General features: G+C 36.9%; 1 protein-coding gene across 15 annotated transcripts in view; it reads right to left on the bottom strand.

Annotated features, from left to right (window-relative positions):
* Positions 1-4,622: 4,622 nt before the first annotated feature.
* LOC121295452 (ecto-NOX disulfide-thiol exchanger 2-like) overlaps positions 4,623-20,179 on the bottom strand; it is a 114,826-nt gene continuing 99,269 nt past the window's right edge. For 3 of the 15 annotated variants that reach the window (XM_041220074.1, XM_041220075.1, XM_041220076.1), the window contains 7 exons: positions 16,376-16,490; positions 13,609-13,802; positions 12,093-12,248; positions 10,043-10,099; positions 8,786-8,894; positions 7,336-7,421; positions 4,623-6,973 (listed from right to left, as the gene is read on the bottom strand). In XM_041220074.1, coding sequence (XP_041076008.1) covers positions 6,842-6,973; positions 7,336-7,421; positions 8,786-8,894; positions 10,043-10,099; positions 12,093-12,248; positions 13,609-13,802; positions 16,376-16,490 — 849 coding nt within the window. In that variant the 3' untranslated portion in view covers positions 4,623-6,841. The remainder of the gene's footprint in view (positions 6,974-7,335; positions 7,422-8,785; positions 8,895-10,042; positions 10,100-12,092; positions 12,249-13,608; positions 13,803-16,375; positions 16,491-20,179) is intronic. The other 12 variants (XM_041220088.1, XM_041220083.1, XM_041220084.1 and 9 more) reach the window with 9 other exon arrangements.

Raw genomic sequence — 20,179 nt, 5'->3', positions numbered from 1 at the left:
TCAACCTGAGAAGTACAGTATGCAATAATAATAATAATAATAATAATAATAATAATAATAATAGCATAATTCCAAAATATAGCCCCCGCTATATAATCTATCACAACTTTTCAGAAAACTTTTTTTTATTTTTTATGAGTAACTGTTACTTTAACCAGGTAACTCTTATTTGGTTAAACTGAAACTCATACCTATGTATTTGCATGATATGCGTTATGTCGTTCTATAAATTAAACCCACTATACCTTGCACGTGGTCTGTGTACATTAAGTAATCGGTCGGCAGGTATTTAGTCTTGTAGTAATATTTCACTTTTTCCCAGAATATTCCTCTACCATTTTCTTCAACGCTTCTGAATTACTAAACCAAATAATAAAACTTGTGATAGCAATGCCTGCTTTTTATGATGTCATTATTTACGTAAAAACAAGAACCTTTATGATTTGTATTGCGCGTTTTAACGACAATTAATATTTTCAGAGCATTACTGAAATAATCCTCTTTCTTACTTACATTTCTCTATTAGTTTCTCCGATTTTTATTTTATTATGATAGTAAATAAGTAGTAGAAATTAGTCATTCAACTTACAATGTATTCGTTCTTTAACTTTGGAGTTTATAGACAGATTGATATTGTTTATTGTTTTGTTATAGAATTACAAACACATCGAGTCCTTACCCTTCTAAGATACTTGTTACTATAGCTGTGTAACACTGTCAATTTTATTTTCATAACACAAAAACTAATACAAATTTAAAATTAAATACCTTAATAAATCTGGCTCTTAACACACAACAAATCACAATTCAGCGATTAACTCTTTACAATTCTGTCTGGTTCCATTGTTTCTGTCTGTAGAAAATAAAACTACTGCTGTAATGATGATCTAGGAGTTCTGTATGCTTTGCAAAATTGAAATATATTTCTTGAGAAATATAGTTACTTGAGAGATTGGCTTGAGAGATTATATATATATATATATATATATATATATATATATATATATATATATATAGGTGAGATAGTTACACAACAAAATTATGATGTTGCTGAGCTATTATATCACAATACATTGGCACAATGGTTTGAATTTACTGTAAAATAACCTACTTTCTGTTTCATGAACAACATTTTTTAATGATAGCCTGGCTGTTTGAGTTTGATAAAGCAGTGTTTTATTAAGGAAACCAAAACAACCAATTATATAAAAATGTCATCTTTTCCCAACCTTGAATAACACATATAAAATAATGAAAATGACAGGTCCGTTTTAATTTGTTGCAAGTGTAAAAAGTTGTCAGAATGTTAATAATGAACCTGGTTGCTTTGACACATTGCTTGCTATAGATCTGTCATTAATTGTATGAGCAAGTTTAAAATCACTTTTGCATGACACATCAGTATATTGGAAGCTATGCTAGGTGGAATTGATTGCCATGTAATCATTTCTTAGTTGACTTTACTTGAAACAAATATTTGAAAGATCGCACCAGGTCCTCGGGTGTTTAATTCAGACCTTACAGCATGAGTGGAATGTTCAATTCAATAAATAAACAAGTGGGTTGGGCTAGATAAGGATGGGAATGGATTTTTCATGGGGTCTATTTTTCACTATCAAACAGTGTTGGATATAAATAGCTGCCATTAATCATGTTGTTTTTTCTTCCTCAAATATGACTTATTGCCTCCACCCATTTTAACATTAGATTTATACATATTAGCTTGTTAGTTAATTACTGTTAGGACTGTTAATTACAAACAGCAGCCGACCCCTCCCAGTCCCTAAAGTAATTAAATCCCTTTTCCTACTAGAAGTTTATTTCAGTATGTGTACCCGTTACTAGCTCCTGTACCTGCTCCACCCCTCCCCTTCAGTTCACTGTTGGTCTAATTATTACTCCCTTAGGTATACCATTATTATATCTCAATAGTACTACACCTGATGTCTTGGTTTGACAGATGTGTGTCTGTCAAGCATATTCTTATTATGGTATACTGACATCTGCTGGTTTAAAATGGGAACTCACATTTTTTTTCTTGTGTCTTGCACATAAGATGCGTGGGTTTTGTCCCATGACTGTGTACTTAACTTGAAAAATGATTTGACATAAGATAGTTTGTTATAATTTAAAGAATACCATTCTCGACAAAGTAGACTTTCCATTTACCAGAGTAAAGTTGTTTGCTACATTTTAGACTTTGTTTGAACTTTACATTGCACTGACTGTTGCTCCCGAAGCAGAACATGCCCTGTAATTGTTCGTAGTCAACCATTATTTGCTCGCTGAACTCTCAGTGTGACAAAGGGACACTCTTACCCTTGCAGTAGTAGTACTGTGCAGTCAATTAATTGGTTACTCAAGCCCTTAAAGTCATACAACTTATCCCTGTTTTCCTAAATCGTGTGTAACCAAGACAATGCTCCAGAACAACAGCCTATCAAGGTTACCTTTCTCAATAATAGCGCTTATTAAATCAAACAATAGAAAAGGACTCATAATGCAAGCAACTTTTTTATTTATTTTTGTGCTGCTCGTTAAATAATGTGAACTATGAGTTAATATATGGAAAATGTTGAAACAAATCATAGATAAAAACTTGAAACAAGGTCCCCACTTTTAAGACATTATTTATTTTCAGGACTGTCTTGTACAGTCAACACTTTTTGTTTCATGTTTTTTTTCAGTAGTGCTTGGGCTAATCGGTTAGTTTTGAATTGAATTTGGAAATCATTTTTGTTCAGATTTGATGGCATTTACTCAGCAAAGCTTTAAGAAAACTCATTTGTGGAGTGGCGTGACAGAATGGAATAGAAAATGACAAGAACAGTCCATGAAAAATGCAGAAGTTCAGTGAGGCAGTGTGAAATCACAATTGAAGCAAGTGATTTATATGACAAATGTGTTTTGGTTTACTGGCTAGTGCTTGGATAAAGGTACTAAGACAAACCACACACAAAAAATCTGTTTTGGCAATATGTCATTCTGATATTAAATAAATATTAATAAATTGACCTGCTGATGCTTTTTTAGTTTTTATTTACTCCATCTACACAGTAAGAAATGACTGTTCTTGACCAAGCATGCTTACCAGATTCGCCAGCCAGTTTCACAAGAGTAGTATTTATTTTTTGCTTTACCCAGGAGGCGCCGTATAGCCTTGAGATCGTAGGTTAGAATCCAGGCTATGTCATTGCCGACCGTGACCGGGGAGTTCCGACCAGGTAGGGAGGGCTTAGGTCGGCAGGGCAATCCATGGTTCACCGCACACCAGCAACCCCTGTGGCTGATAGGGTGCCTGTGGGTCTGTAGTGGAGCCATTCAGATCTGTGTTGTCCTCTGGTACTATAGGTCTGGTGGCATCGCTGTGGATCCGCAGTGTGAAAAATGACAGATTCCCCTCCATTCCCCAAGTCGCCAGGGGGGGTGGAGTGGTGAACCAGGACAAAAATAATAAAATTGGGCATTCCAAATTGGAAATGACTTCTAATATGTTTCTAAGTGTACAGTGGCTCCCTCTAATCAAGTTGAGGGTGTGCTTTCTCTTGTACTCTTCACTTGCAAATCTGACACAACAAAGAGTGTGCGAGAAATACACTCTCAACTTAGAGATAGCCACCAAACACTTGCAGACACCCAGAATGGCACAATGTGCGTCAAGTGGAGTTCTAACTGGGAAAGGTACTCTGTCTAGCAAGGAACCATGGGGTACTTCAGTGTCATACCCACTGAAATGCCCAAAGGTATGCTTTGGTTCTCTGTGGGTTAATTTGCATTGTCCATCTTTGGAAATGTGCACACACTGTACATTTCAGATGTATCATCTGAACATTAGTAAAAATTTTGAATCTCTGAACTAGAATAAAATGAAAAACTGTGCCTTGGTCACACCACTTATATGTATCAATCTGTAATGAACAAAGCTTTTCCTCAGAGTAAGGGAAATTTAAGAGCTTTTAAAAAAGCTGAAAAAAAAAAAAATTACGACCCTTTGGGAACAAGGCTATCAATCGAGTCTAATAGTGACTATTCATGCATTTAGTTTCAGCTGTCGCTGTTGATTTTACAAACATTTCTTAGCTTTATTAAATTTAACAAACCCCATTAGGGAACTACTATGCTAATACAGATTTAATTAATATGGTAGCTCTTTGAACTGTAGGGACATTTATTTCATTACAGTTTGGGTGAAACGTCTAACAATTCAAAATTGTCCAGGAATGTATCAAGGTATAAAAATGGTTTATGTTGACTGAAATTGCCAGCTACAGAGCTGGAACTGTTTTCTTACTCTGCGGCAGTGTTCCTTTTCAGCTGAAATGCTGAATTATACACATTTGTAAGAATGTGCATCTTCAATGTAAGCTAACAAATAAAAAGCAGATTCAGCTTTTTAAAAAACAGTGGTGTTGTATTTATAATGATCTTCCACGTCAACTATCTTGAATGTTCTTCTACTGAAATAATCAGACTGCGTCTTCAATTACTGTTATCCAGCCTACTGTGTTGATATTTGTATACTGTTAGATGCTACGTCTGTCAAGGTTTTTTTTAGATTGTTGTATGAAGCTCAAATACTCAGGATACACACATTAACAAAAACATTTTGCTATTCATAAAAAAATTACTTTATTTTCTAAAAAATACAATTTTTAGCAATACAGATAATCTCTGGCTGTACAAAGTTTGTCTTAACTTTTCTGAACAGTTGTAAGATTTATATAGACTTTCCACTGGGACCGCAACTCGATAAAAGCACCTGAGCGGGAGCAGTCTAGCCCATTGACTGGACCTGTAAATCTGTCTAAACTAGAGATGCTGGGAATGAAGCACACTACCAAGCCAATGCCAACTACAGTGTGCATATGAAGTAAAAACTAGAAATCTCAATTGGAATAAAATTCTACTGCCTTAAAATGCATTCAATGTGTCTGGTTAGAAGAAGGTGCTAATGAATTATAACGTGTCATGAAGTTGACTGTCCATAACTACACCTTTTGAACCAATTTGTGTTAAATTTGTATCCACTATTGCCTACACTGATTTTTGATTTGATTAAACTAAAAGAACAACTAAAACATGTCTGCTTGTTCCTCCTGTCATCCGTTTTTAACTACAAGTCCATAACAGCCTCCCATCTAACTACCCCTTCCGTCAAGCTTTCTGAAAAATCAGTATCACTTTTTAAGATGGCAGCATTCCTTCAAAGAATCCTATGAACTTGACACAGGAAAAGGAGGTATCTCATTGTATAGTGTCACAGGTAGCTGTTTCATAGACTGCAAGTGGATTTAGCCATTTTTATTATTTTTTTGGCAAACGAATTGGAAACCGTAATGAATGTGCTTGTCTAAAATCTTTCAACTCATTCACATTAATGTTTCTCTGATCTCATCGAATCATTGTTAACTAAAAACCTGTTTCAAATTTTTGCAAAGTACATTTCACAAGAGTAGTTCCAGTTCACAAAACATTGTTGTTTATATATATATATATATATATATATATATATATATATATATATATATATAGACACACACACACTTTTTTACAAGGAAACTTACAAATTTTTCTTCCTCTTTGCCAGGCAACAAACTACTTGACTTATCAAAAAACACACTGGAGCTTTACACTTAAAACCGCCACTGACTTAGGACCTTTTGAACACTGAATGAGGCAAAGTGGCTCATTAACAAAAAAACAAACCTCCAAAGCTCATAAATAACAAATGCAGAAGTTAAGCACCCCCCCCCCCCAGTGAAGGGCACTGCAAGTTTCCCATTAATCTAAATCGCAGCCTCTCTGACCTACTATAGCCAGAAGTCAGAAGGGTTCGGTACACAAAGGACAGTTTCTTCTTATGAGAAATACATGATAACCCAAAATCTGCAGACATAGGCATTTTATTTAGTGCCAGCATCATGCTAATTTTTCTATGTTCAATCAAATGCAGTGAGAATAGTCAGCCAGCCAGTCATGAATCTCTTTTTCAATGTGCTATACAAAGAGAGTAGCCAGAGGGCACAGCAGTTGGAGCACCAGATCTGAAAAGCTCAGAAGTAGAGAAGCCCTGTGGTTAGAGAAACTGACTGCAGTGTAGACAGACAGTTTTGGTTGTGGAAATTAGCGAGTTAAGTGTGGAGCTGCCACATGGATTGTTACTCCTCCTTTTTACCTCAACCTTTTTTATAAGACATCTGCCAGGCTCAGGCGTCAGTACTTTTCGGAAAGTATGTACAGCCTAAAAAAAAATTCATAAAAGACAAAAAATATTTGGGGAAAATCCAAGACAAATAAGAAACATCCTCAACTCAAAAGGGCAAGTTCCTGTTGTGCAGAATCAGGTATATGCCTGCTAGGAGAACATTTCAAAAACAACATAAAAAAGAACAAAAACCAACAGTTAACAGGTTTGTTTGTTTTTTAATACAATATATAGAGCAAAGATATTTGTTTCTGTTCAGACACAGTTAACACCGTATACTTTAAAAAGGTAAAATATACATATATTAGCAAGAAACAATACGAAAATGAGCCTGTCAACTGACTGTTTTCAAATGACAGAAAGTTAATTAAAAAAAAAAAAAAGAATGAATGAAAACTGTGGTGTCTGATTTTTCTCACCGTTTATCAGTCCTGAGGAAATCCTCTCAAACATAAACAGGACTGTTTGCAAGGCACAGACACTACTGTCACTATAGCAACCTGCCTGGGAGTGAAGAGGGCCTCTAGCATCACTGTTGAGCCAAGGTAATTTGAAGCGAGTCTTTCTGACCACCAGAATCAAATCCCCCTGGACCCAGTTCATTTTCTTGTGGAACACAAATCTAACCACTATCATCTAAGTCATTTTAATCCCCTGGAAGCCACAGAACTTCCATCTCTTCTCTAGGCTTGCCCCCACGCCCGAGATCTCTTGCTGGAATGTGTTCGGCAGGCGGCCCAGCAGGGTTTCCACTTCTGTAGTGCTGATCTGAAAATACAGAGAGGAACCGGTCACAGGAGATCAAACATACTTGTTTTTTCTTTCTTGTTTATTTACCATTTTGCATAATAAGCATGCTGATGACAGGGTCATCGTATCGCAACGATGGATCTCCTGGGATTTGTGAACAAGTACTCCTCAACTTGATTCTGACAAGCTACATCACTGGTTTCTGAAGAACAAACTGAAATTCATCTAAAGGCAAAGATAATGCACTGTGGCACAGTGAGGCTCCACAGTGCTAATGCATCCGTTCTGGAGTCAGATGATGAGAAGAAGCACACTACAGAAATGGAGTTGAATTTTAAATATCCAGGCTCCTGAGCTGTTCAGATAAATTTGCTTCCTACCTTGGTGTCCAAACGCTGCAAATAAGAGCATATATACTCAATGCTGGCTCCAAAGGGATGGACATGGAGAAACGTAGAGATTATTCCTGGGAAAAAAAGACAAGGTATTAATTACACAGTATTTGGGATTCTGCAGACATTATGGGTGAGGGATGTGTCAGACAGCCATATTTACTACTCCTCTTTCAGTTGTTTTGATTGCAACTGCACATCAAAGCCTACATTAAATTAATTAAATTATATGAATACACTAACATAAATATGTAAGGTGTTAATACTGTTTCAGAGCACATTGTTGACAGTTTGCCTTTGGGGTGGGGTGGGGTAAGAATGTAAATTGTTCCATGCAAGAGTGATTATGCGGCTTGAAAAAAAAAAAAAAAAAAAAATCAACAATGTGCCAAATGCAATAAATCATGTCATTTATTTCAGCTGTTGTGTTTTAGGACTACAGCATGTACCGTTTTGAGTGAACTACTGAAAACACTGTACATCAGCAGAAAAGTAAAAACAAATTGAGAAACAGGGAAACACGAGGCAAAAAACAAATAAATGACAGCTCTTTTCAAGTAAGATACAGTAGAACAGGGCTGACCCTGTGAAACCATCTGTAAAGGGAAATCATTTTCAATTCTACAACATTGTAACTGGAAATAATTAAACAATATAGGATTCCATTGTGAAAGAAAGGAGGGATAAAGCAATGAAAGGAAATGAAATGCAGACATTAGGACCCTGGACAACAGACCTGTCAGCAGGGCAGGTCAATTTCATCTTTATTTCAGCTCTCCTCCACTGCGTTGTGATTGATGTGGGTTAATTCCAAATAGCAGCCCATTAGCTGCTTAACTGCCTTGGAGCTAATCACAGCAATCACTGTGGCATATAATGAGTTTCACTCTCCAAAGGAATCGACACAATAAATAAAATAGTCATGTGCTGGGCTATGAAACCAGCAGCATCTCACAGCCTCTTATTACTATTACTATTACCTCATTACTACTTCCTAGGGAGCGCTGGGGCAGGCACTTGTACAGACTTTCCCATTAAGTGCTCCATTTCTTTTTAAACAAGGCACACTCGTAGTTGTATTTTTTTTTCTACTGAAGTGTCCTGACGTAACAAAGCAATACTTCATTGGAGAGCTCGAGTATACTGACGCAGAGCACATTATTTCAGTTTGGGGAAATGTGATTGTTATGACAGACCAATGCCGGTGGCAGTTTGACAACCAGACTCCAGGTGAGCTAGGCCATCCCAGTGGTAAGCCAGGGCACAACCAGCTGTTGCATTCAGAAAAAGCACAATCCATCAGGCGTAACACTGTTCACATCACCCCCTCTTGTAAACTGAGCTGAACTGAACATTTTGTGGTTTTATTATTGATTGAAATTAAAAGGAAGCATTGCAGTTTAACAAGGTTCTCCCACTCGTCCTGCTCTAGACTTACCCACAAGCAGGGCCTCTCTTTCAGACTTTACTGGGCTGGATGCACCCTTCCCTGGTTGGTTTTCCTTCTCTTTACTTGCAGAAGCAACTTCTAAAACAGCGCTGTCCTGCTGGTCAAACAGAGAGAAATTATGTTTTAGCTTAAAAACAGTGAATCTCCCAAAGTCCTCTGATACTTCTCATAACACAAGCCCTTCACCAGAATACTGGAATTGTCAGCCTTCAATGTCAGAATCAGAATCAGATGCATTAACAGTTGTGTTGCTCTGGGGAAAACAGTTTCAGCATCAAGTAACTTTACAGAAAGAATACCCTGGGCTAAGTAATTAAATAGTTTAATGTCAATATACTAAAAACAAATCAAATTGGCACATATGCGCATATCAGATTAATTTGCTGGTCTGAAATTTCTATTCCTAGAATTGTATACAATGTACTAAAATAATTAAGCCCCAGTCCAAGCTGCATTAGACAATCTCAGACACATCTGCCTATTCCTCACTTATTTCTGCTTTACATTTTCTGATACAATGTATCTTTTAAAAGAATTGCAAAATTTGGATTAGCTGCGCAACCCTTCCCTATTTATAAAAAGATTCATAACTCTCACTGTCCAAACAAGACAGACCTTGGTCATGCTGCCCTTAAGAAAATTATAAATTCTGCACCACAGTTTAATATTTATTTTTCATTTGCAAATATATTGAGGTCAACAATCTACAGGAGTGCTCATCTCTTTGCATTTGAAATGCTGAAGAGTTCCAGAAACGTGCTTGGATAAACCATTTCTAAAGAAAAAGCCAACGGCTGGTAAGAAAGAAAAAAAAAAAAAAAAAAAAACAAAAAAAGGACAATTTTAAAACTACTCACTGACTACATCAGAAGCATCCATCTCAAAAACCTAACAACCTAATCAATTGAGTGTTAGCTGTGCCAATACCTATACCCTGCCAAAGACAGCTTGACGACCTCAGCAACAGGAGCTCCCAGTCTGACTGCAGTGCATCAAACAGTCAGGCCTCCCTCAACCACTTGGTGCAGCTCACTCCCTGGCGCTCTGGGTTTAATTTTCTCTTTAGAGGCCTTCCTTACTTGCCAGTATTCTATTTTGTAACCCAGCTGTGTCAGGGTGATTTATCATCCAACAAATAAAGCTCTCTGGCACTCGATGGCCCTCTAATGATCTGTCATGTTGTTGTGAGAGGAGAGCAGGGCCTGAGGACAGCAGAAGAAAAACAACAAAGCGCTTTGCACTTACATTTCCTTGATCAGCGCTCTCGTCGCTTCCTCTGTCATTTGTGTCTGTCGTCTCCTGCTACAATCAAATCAATTAAAACTCTTGAGAAACTAATGAGGCACAATATTTGCATGACCAACTGTGTAAAAATCGCAGGGTATTCAGAGTGGGGAGTGATTCAGGAGGGCAGTGCTATGGTACTAAAGGAGTGATGTAAACCAAACCTTTCGCCTCCAAACTACAGCACTGATCCACCCCACCCTGAAACCACTGCCCTTTCCACTTCAGCACAATACAAGCTTCCATTTTTTTCTGTTCTTTAAATGAATCAGTCACTAACATGTCTGCCAAACACGAAATGTTTAAACATTTACCTTTTCAGAAATGCATTATTTAGTCTTTTGGGAGAAATTAAGAAAAAAAACGAATTGAAACAAGATATGGACAATTTACCTTTCCCCTGATCTCAAACAAGATATGATATTCAGCCATGAACTTTTAAGTTATTATTTTTTCACACAGCTATGGAGCACAAAATTGTAATTTTCACTTTGATGGGTAAGATAGAGAAGTGTAAATGACAGAATTTAAATTCAAGTTTTCCCCTGATATTTTACAACAAGGTTTGAATTATAAAATAGTTTTTTCTACAAATAACACACTTTTAGGACTGAATTATACTTTATTTTTGTATTATATATATATATATATATATATATATATATATATATACACAAAATATATATATATATATATATATATATATATATATATATATATATATATATATATATATATAAGATGTTATATATAGATATATAGATATAGATTATATATATAATATATAAATATACTCGAATATATCCAAATAAGAATTCGTTATAAATCAACATGACATGTGCAGAAACCAAATTTATAATGAGCTTTATAGCCAGGTTTATTCTTAAGCACATAACCTTTTCTAAGGCTAAAGTTTGCAAGAGCCTTTGGAAGATCCCTTTGCATATATATATTTTATTTTGGCTTATCCAATAAATAAATGAATGCTGGCTTGTGGTTCTAGGGGGGTTGGGCATTTGCTGGCAGTTTCTACCCCACTTGGACCACTTGTTTCCTAAATATCTTGTTGACCTTAATGAGATACTTCAAATACAAGCAGGCCGTTTTAACAAGCAGCTGGCGACTCGCATTGAATGTTGGTTGTTATTGTATAAACCCATGTGTGGGGGTAAAATGAAGAAGTCGTTTTGCATTGGTAGTAAATGGATAATATGTATGCCATCATTGGATTTATTATAGGCCATGCTTTATAAAATCTATTTTTGAAGCACAGACAACAGTGTATTCATATATTTAATGAAGGATGAGGTCTGATTGGAGTAGAAAGGGCAATAAGTAATCCATCCTCGGTTATTTGTCATTCCAAGATACCTGATGTACAGCTATGGCCAAATGTTTTGCATCACCTAGAATTTTAGGATTGAGATCTAATAAATAAATAAATACATAATACAAATAATAGTAATAATAATAATAAATAAAAAAATGCACGAACATAATTGAGATATTTTATGTAACCAAAGCAACTACAACATAATATCACACAAGTATACAGGAAGCTGTAATAGCAGTACAGTATTTCATTTTAGATTTCGAAACGCCACATTTTTCAATTTGTCAGTTTTTCGTTAAGTGTATGGAAAACTACAAAGCGGTATGTAATTCAATACGTTAATGTAAAGTTATTCAGCAGGTTTCATTCAACATTATGAAGCAAAATGAATTAATTATATATGGTGATGCCAAACTTTTGGCCATAGCTGTATATTTAATTTCTTTGTAGTCCAGGGTTTACAGTATATAAACATAACTAATTGTCACTTTACAATATGAACCACTTCACATGAATAAAGGTTTGGAATTGCACTTAATCAATCGACACTGAGCTAGTGAAATAGCTACAGTGGCAGCCTTCTGTGTTACATGTTATATGAATAAAAAAATAAATCAAATGTAATTAAAAAATGTATTACAATGCATGCTGCTGGTATAACAATGCTTAAGATTTCACCATAGTAACCTGGACTGGATGTTTAAGTATCAGTGAGGGTTGATCCACCTTCTCCTTCATGCTCTGCAGCTGGATCTCCAGTTGCACTTTCTCCTCTCTTGTCTTCTCCAATTCAGCCTCTTGTTTCTTTAACTCTTCACGGGTGTTCAGTAGTTGCTGGAAAGAGACAGAATTATCAGTTGCTCATGTCAGGAGTTTTTTTTTGTATGTTTTATTAATTTTTTTAAATTATTGAAAACCTTGGTTTTGCTAATGTGCTAGCAATTATAAATCACTAGTGTGTCAGTGTGCATATATAAAGGTGATTTGCGTTAATTGCACTTTTCATATGCCTGACATTTACATTGAATTTACTTAAGAATGCAATCACCAAGAGCAACGTGGTGCATTTGAATAAGAGACTATCCTGATCTGATTTGGATTTTAACCAGGTATTGGCTAATAGTATAGTATGCACATTTACATTAACATACACTATATACATACAAACTGATTCAAGATCTTGACAATATGCTAGGGCCATAACCTGCTAAATTTCACATAGTTATTGAGCTGTAGTTGCCCACATTGTAGCTGCTGCATATAATTGAATAGCTGATACCTGCTCCAGTCAGCTGTACCTGTTGAATAAATTGCCTTTTTCTATTTTAGTCTCTGCAATAAATACATCATGCGAAGCTGCACATAACATTCTTGGCACTGCATGTGAAAAACAAACTAACGTGTCTGTTTTTAAGAGCTAGAATACTCCCAGTAACAGATTTTCTTGGGACAACCTGGCAGGGAAACCTCATCCTAGGGGATTTCATCCTAAGGTTTCATGCTGCCGTTACCCAGTTAAACAGCCAGGGTGGGACAGAGGTGAGGAAGGATCCCAGCTCTACCCACACAGTCACACAGATTGACAGCCTTCAGTTTGAAAAGCTAGCCATACTGCCTCCCTGTCCTTCAGCTCAATCCACTCCGATAGTCTGGTTCTTCGAACTCGTATTAGTGTTAAAATAACTTTCCTAGCTAGGATTACAGGGAGGCACAGATAAAGGAGATCACCACTAGTGCACCAGTGGAAAACATTTCAGTTTCTATTTTCATCTTCTGATAAATAAATCAAACCGTGACCACTTGGATCTCTGCAGCACCATCAGAATACCAAGTACTTGTGTGCATGCATAGCCCTTTGTGAGGCGTGCTGGGTAGAGAAGGAAAGCAAAATCCTAAACTGCAAAGTTTTGTACAATCCATCACGTGGCTCTAATACGAAACAATGAAAAGCAGAATACAATCATCACTGTTTTGTATTACTGTAATTTCAATCCATAGCTCAAACTCCAATACTATGGTATTGTTTTTTATTAAGAGGACAGCTTTAGCAATGAAGGCAATACTAAAGTTAATGCAGATTACTAGCTCATTCTTTCCCATTCTCTTCGGGTGGTGGCTGCTTACTGTCTGCGATAGGGAAGATACCTGCTTACTTGCTTTTTGCACGAGTCTTCAATGGGCAGGGCTTAGTTACCTGTTGCATGCCCTGCAATGCCTGCTGTAGGAAGCGGAGCTGCTGCTGGCGGGTGGCATCCTCCTCCTCTGTGCGCGGGAGCTGAGTCTTGCCCTGCTCCTGCTTCAGCAGCTCCACCTCATTCCTATAGGCATCTAGCTGACAGCGCAGGCTGTCATTCTCCTCCTTAAGTGCCTCCGCCTGCGCTGCCGGGCCTGGAGAAATAGGGGGTAGAGGAAGATGGGACAGGACGACTGAGTATGTGATACAGTAGATGGGATGCAGAGACTGAAATTGTTTCCATTGAAAGACTATTTAGGTTGATTTACACTACAAGTTACTATATCACCTACGTAGAAAAATGAGTACAGCGAATCTTTGTCAATGGATTATAATTCCGATGTAAAAATGATGATTGGGGCAACAATAAAAGATTATGTTACCATGGAAGCAGAACATTCTATTGAAAAGATAGATCCTTGTAATCTTCATGTACATACGTGCAAAAAATGTATTCCTATACATGCTCCCTGTGTCTGCAGCTTCATATAGAAACAAACCGCAGAGATAACCAATCTAGCTACAAGCACAGTACAACGAGAAACAAAATAAAACACAACACATTCACTATCCATGTTTATCTGAGAGTTTTACTAGAATCCCTTCCTTTTGTTTTACCATCACTAACGTGTCCTGTATGGTCACGTCACTCGTAGCTGCACTACTCATGCATTACTGCCCAAACCCATTTCGACATATACATTATTGTGTGACATTAAATTTGGAGCCATAGACTATTCTACTTCTATTACTTTCACTTGATAATGGCTACACAAAATCCATTAGTGACTATTTCACTGCCAATTAAACTAAATTTATGGTTTGCATTTCTAGCAATCATCTTTAATAATGTAGTTGCTGCCTTTTTCCTCTAAGCATTCATATCTGCATAGTATCGTGATCATGCTTCATTGAAACAGAACAATACATTAGGGGACAATTCCATTTGTATTCAGGCACAGTAATGGTAAATTACTAAGAGTCACTACTAATGCTCTCATGCATCACTGTTGTAGGAGTCATATAAATCATATTCTACTTCTCGGGCTTCACTTCACTAGCCTGCTGAAAGAGGACAGATTGGAGTGGTAGCAGCAGACTTCCTCTAAGCCTTTGCCTTTCTGTGCCTACTACCGGAGTAGCATATTCTGGGAAAAATGTCAATTAAGAATATTATTAAAAAGTTAATAAATAATGTGACAACCGGCAGGATTACTTGTTTGCCAAGTTAAACAAATTCATTTAGACAGTAGAAAAGAAAGGAACACACATGTGGTCAGCTGGTGTGGATGATTTCAACATAGTGCACATAATACTCAAGGTTCTGGGCAGGGCTACCAATTCACTCCTTTGTGAAGTAACAACCCAATTGAGTTATCGAATGGCTAAAAATCCTTTTTTATACAGATGGTCTCTAGATGTCACACATAAAGAGAACCTGGCTAAGGCTTGAACATGGCTCCAACATCCTACCTACAGCCTACTGCCCTAGTCAGTGAGCTACTTGAGGCGAAAAAACAGGCAGCTCCCATTAAAACTGCCTAAAATAATGAACAAACTAGCATGTATTTACCTAAAGATTAAATGTAATGAGAGCTGTGGGCCAAGCAATGGAAAGAGGAGACTTCCAGCAAGGATCGAACCCGTGAAACCAAAAAAGACAACTGACTGAGCAGAAGAATCTGCTTCATAAGCAGAGATTCCATTTATTTACCAGGTTTTTTGAAACGTTCATACTGTTTCTTACATTGGTTGTTATTTAACTTAGAGACTCCTTACACTACATTGATAAATTTAGTTTCTATTGAATTTACTGATTTGTTTTTGAATCTTTATTAAACGAAAAAAAATAGATTTAAAAGAAATATAAAAGCTATCACAATAGTAACAATATAAAATTGTTGTTCAGTATTTTGCATTAAAAAAAAAAAGCTTGGTTGGCACCCAATATCTTTTGACTTTGCTCAAGTTCTTGGCTGAGGACTTCACTGTGCTGTGTCACACCTGCCCCACCCACACTGACCATGGGTCAAATAGCCATCATCTCCCATAATCACAATCCTTTGACAGGTGTTTGAGAAGGACCTTAAAATTAGGCTGAATTTAAACCCTCTGGGAGGAAAGCTATTTTGTAAGCTCCATTAAGCCCATTGCAGGCGGCTTTATTTGACAAAGGAGTGCCCTGGTGTGTAGAAGAGGCGGGAGAAAGATGTCAGATTATCTGTTAGGGAGTCCGAACAGCAGAGAGAAGGCGAATGATGTGCATTAGCAGAGACAGCCTTTAGCCAGAGTGACACGCCAAGATGCAATTGTCTCTAAAGATGTATTCCAGACTTAAAACCAATTACAGAAATGCATCAGTCAGTTATTCATCTTGCTTGTGTTTTCGTTAGCGAATTCTAACACAGAACGTAAACACAATATGACAGTTACTCAATTCAGATATTTGTAAAACAAAATAAGCCTTTTCATGTACTGTCAAGGCGTTTATGTAAAGTAGTTGAAAGGTAGCAGAGTACTTTTTCTAAAAAAAAGATGACACCGATCACTGTGTCGTGTTACGGACGTCCAGGAAACCTATCGATGCTACATGCTCCCAGATCTACACAATGTAGGACACATTAAAAAAAAAAAAAAAAAAAAAAAAAAATATATATATATATATATATATATATATATATATATATATATATATTCCATTATGGGTGAGTCTGATTTGTTGACCTACCAGTCTCATCAGCATCCCTGTTTTCCGATGGGTCCTCCATGTCATCGTCAGACATCTCCATCTCCTCCTCCCTCCGGATCCCCATCAGCTCCTCATTGTGGATATTCCGGATTTCCTGTGGAAAGCGATTAAATCAATCTGTCACCTTCACCTCTGTAAATACATATTAAGAAACTCTTAATTTATTTGATGTTTTTTATTTTATTTTTAGTGGTTCGAAGATTGGTGATGATGTGAGAATGTGGAGAAGAGGTAATAATTAGTAAAAGTTCAAACAAAGTAAATAATTAAATCATATTAAAATTAAAATTATTCCTGGAAATACAAATTGAAACCTTTTGTTTTAAGCCAGAATTTGAATCTGAAAAGGCACGCTGGCCTGGAAATGCTTTTCATTGCTTCGCTTCATGTATAATAAATCAACACAATTTAAAACACCTGCCTTTTTAATTGCTCTTGAGACCGCCACATTAGCCAAATAATTCTCTAGGTCTCATCACTCCAACTTCGTGCTCCAATGTCTAAATTACCTGAATATTTGAATAATCTAGTTTCCTCTTTCATTTCTTTAGCTAATCAGGTACCAGTCAGTTCCTTAAAAATGCATTTTGTCTGCACATATTATGGTTTGTTTTACCCACTGCACACGAAAAGGCTATCCGTTTCCATGCACTTTGGGATCCTTTTGGCTGGCCGGAGAAGTGCTGCAACATGTTGAGCCTTATGTGTGACATACTGTATGACCAAGGTTGCCATTTACAGGCAAAATTGTCTGGTTTCCATGATTTATATTACATCAACCTTTTTATTTTTCTAGTTTTAATCCTCAGATAATTCAGCCCAAACTAAAGTATGAAATCCACAGACCTCTGGGATTAGACTGTCTGTCTATTAAAATGAAGTTCAAATCCATTTGGGGTACAGACTGTTCTCCTAAGGAGGACAAGGCAGACCCTTACATAATTAGCAACTAAGTCCCATAGTTGTGCAGTTAAAGAAGAGGACAGGAGAAGCTCCTGTACCAATGTACGTTAAACCCAATAAATCCACTTAGTCCCATAGCTGCAGGAGAGAGGTGATGGCTCAGGATATCAGAGCACAGTTAAGAGCACTCTCAGGGGGAGACAGACGTTACTACAATAATACTTGAGCTGTTGAATGAATTTCACAGCTTTCATTCAGGACAGAGACAGTTCCAGAAACAAACTGAATAGAACTAAAGAGAGTTCTGCTTGGTTCTATAACTTTCCAATAGAAAAAAAAAAAAAAAAAAAACTCAGTTGTTATTCATTCATTTACTGCAAAAACAGTTATTTAAATTACCACTTACCAGCACTAGATCACAGAGGTACAATACTCTTGCTAACTTACCAGGCAACTCAATTGCTGCCCACAGAGAGGACATCAGAAAGCAAGTACAAAAGCGTTCCCACCCTGAAGTGCCCTGAGCAGGTGCAGGTGTAAAAGTGGAGTCTTACCTTTTAATATGAACAGCTTGCCATACTCAACTAACACGTCTCTTCAAGACTCATTATTGAACCATGTGTAGCAGCAGATTTGATCAGAGCTGGTTCCATTCTACTACAATCAAAATGCTGCATCATACATAGCCAGTTCATATATAGAGAGAGACACGCACTTGTTGAGAGACATATACACATACAGACGTATACACTGAAAGCAGTTGTAATGTAATTGTTCCAGTTACGTCCCTCATTATTTTATTGAATAGTCCGGTGCCCTACGCCAACCTCTTAGTACAGATTTGGGATTGGAACGGATCATTAATCTACAGGGTTTAAGAGCTAATATGTCCCTTCCTAGATTATTAAGAGGCATACAGACATTTGGTCTGATGCACATGCTTCACCAAACCAGCCAAAATAAAAGTAAAAAGGGCTACAGGAAAGGGTTAACACACTGAAAATAAAAAAGTTTTACAATTAACTCCTCATCTTAACTATGCCAACCATAGGGTGAAAAGGCTCTGATGACGAATATTAGACTCATAGTAAACACTGGAATGTCTCAAACTGCTAAGCCATAGTTATTTCTATCCCTTTGTTTTCTGCAGGGATTATTAATGTTTTATATATTGCTATTCTGGGTTGTGTCTATGAGACCTGTGATGACAGGGTCCTGTTAGCAGCTCTTGGCAGTCTGAATGCTCTGTCAGAGGTAAGCAGGCTTGTCTCCTCTGTGAGAGAGCATCTCTGTATGAGAGAAAGAGAGAGAGAGAGAGAGAGAGAGAGAGAGAGAGAGAGAGAGAGAGAGAGAGAGAGAGAGAGAGAGACACACACACGAGGAACAGGGAAAGGTTCCATTGCAGCAAAAGCAGTTTGATTGCTGAAACAAGTGCCAAGAGAAAAGCCTGCACTTAAAGATCTTTGAGTCTCCACCCCTGCTGAACCTAATTGTGTCAAATAAAAAAAAAATGCTACTAATAAAATTCTGTAATAGACTAAGCTCCTTTTATCTGGCATCCCCTTAGCGCTGGCTGACATTAAATAAGATCACTTTGGTGTATTAATGAGCTCCATCTGAAGCACAAATAAGCCATTCAGTACTTTATAACCACTGAAAAATGATCTCTTTTGTGGTAGAAGACCTTTTTAGATTAATATTTTTTGTTGTTGCTTTTTTTTTTTTTTTTTTTTTTTTTAAGAGAGAAATCAGAGGCAGGAAGGTTATTATCCCAATGTTACACCCTTAAAAAGTATTGAGGTTTCTCATTTACCCTGCCCACTTTTTATTCATGAGACACACTTTCTATTCTTATTTGACATTTACACCCCCCTCCCCCCTCCCCCCTTACCAGTCACGCAATCAGCATGTTCATAAATGCACATCTCATTTTTTTTAGCAGATAACCACACTTTTGTTTGAGAAATAAAACCCCAAGTCAGCTCACTTGTATTGGAACAGTGTATAAGTATAATAACCCGAGTGAGGACGAATTTCCAATAGGTGCTCAAACTGGCTTTTGGGGGAGGGAGTGGAGTACAGTTGGAGATCCACAGATAGGCAGCTGCTGCATGAGAGGCCTGAAACTGCTCCTCTCCAACCAATGTTACAGGGCATTGACATGTTTACAACAGAGACGAGAGAGACAAAATGAAACTTAAACATGAATCCCTTCTATAATTACAGTTGAACTCCTTAATAAATGGCTTGTTTTCAAATGTTTTGTTTTTATGAGTTGCATAAGCAAAAATCAAAGCTGAGGCGGTTCCACTGCTATTTACCTTTGCATTGCTCCTGGCTATTTTGTATACTACAAATTAAGTTTGTTTGGTCACAGCGAGCTCTAGCATATTCTTAATGAGATGAAAGCATGATCTTTATTTAAGTCATTTTATTTGTTTCTCCAATCAGTGTGAATCAATGTATCAATTGTATTATACATTATTGTTACTTGCTTTTATCACCAGAAAAGTAAATGGCATTTATTTTTATATGGAATAAAAAAGGAGAGATATTTTTTAGGGAGAATCTCTAATGAAAAGCATTACCTTACAATGTATTTAAATAGACACTGGACTGTGAGAACTTACAGGCAGTGGTAAGTGTAGAGAGAGGGAGGATGTGAGAAAAGTAAAAGAGAATGCAAGATGTATATATTTATAATGCTTAGTCTTCTTCAGTGATTCTGTGATTATCCCAAACTTGGTTGCATTACCTTTTCTATGAGCGGAATCTGCATCATTAAAAAACAAATTCCATTTAGAGTGTGAATTCAGCGAAGTGTGTTTGTTACCTTCTATGTTGTAGGCAGCAGAAGCAGAACACACATGCAGTCCTAGA

Source organism: Polyodon spathula, chromosome 20 (genome assembly GCF_017654505.1).
Source record: "Polyodon spathula isolate WHYD16114869_AA chromosome 20, ASM1765450v1, whole genome shotgun sequence".
Lineage (NCBI taxonomy): Eukaryota > Metazoa > Chordata > Actinopteri > Acipenseriformes > Polyodontidae > Polyodon > Polyodon spathula.
This window is presented reverse-complemented; position numbering and strand designations above follow the sequence as displayed.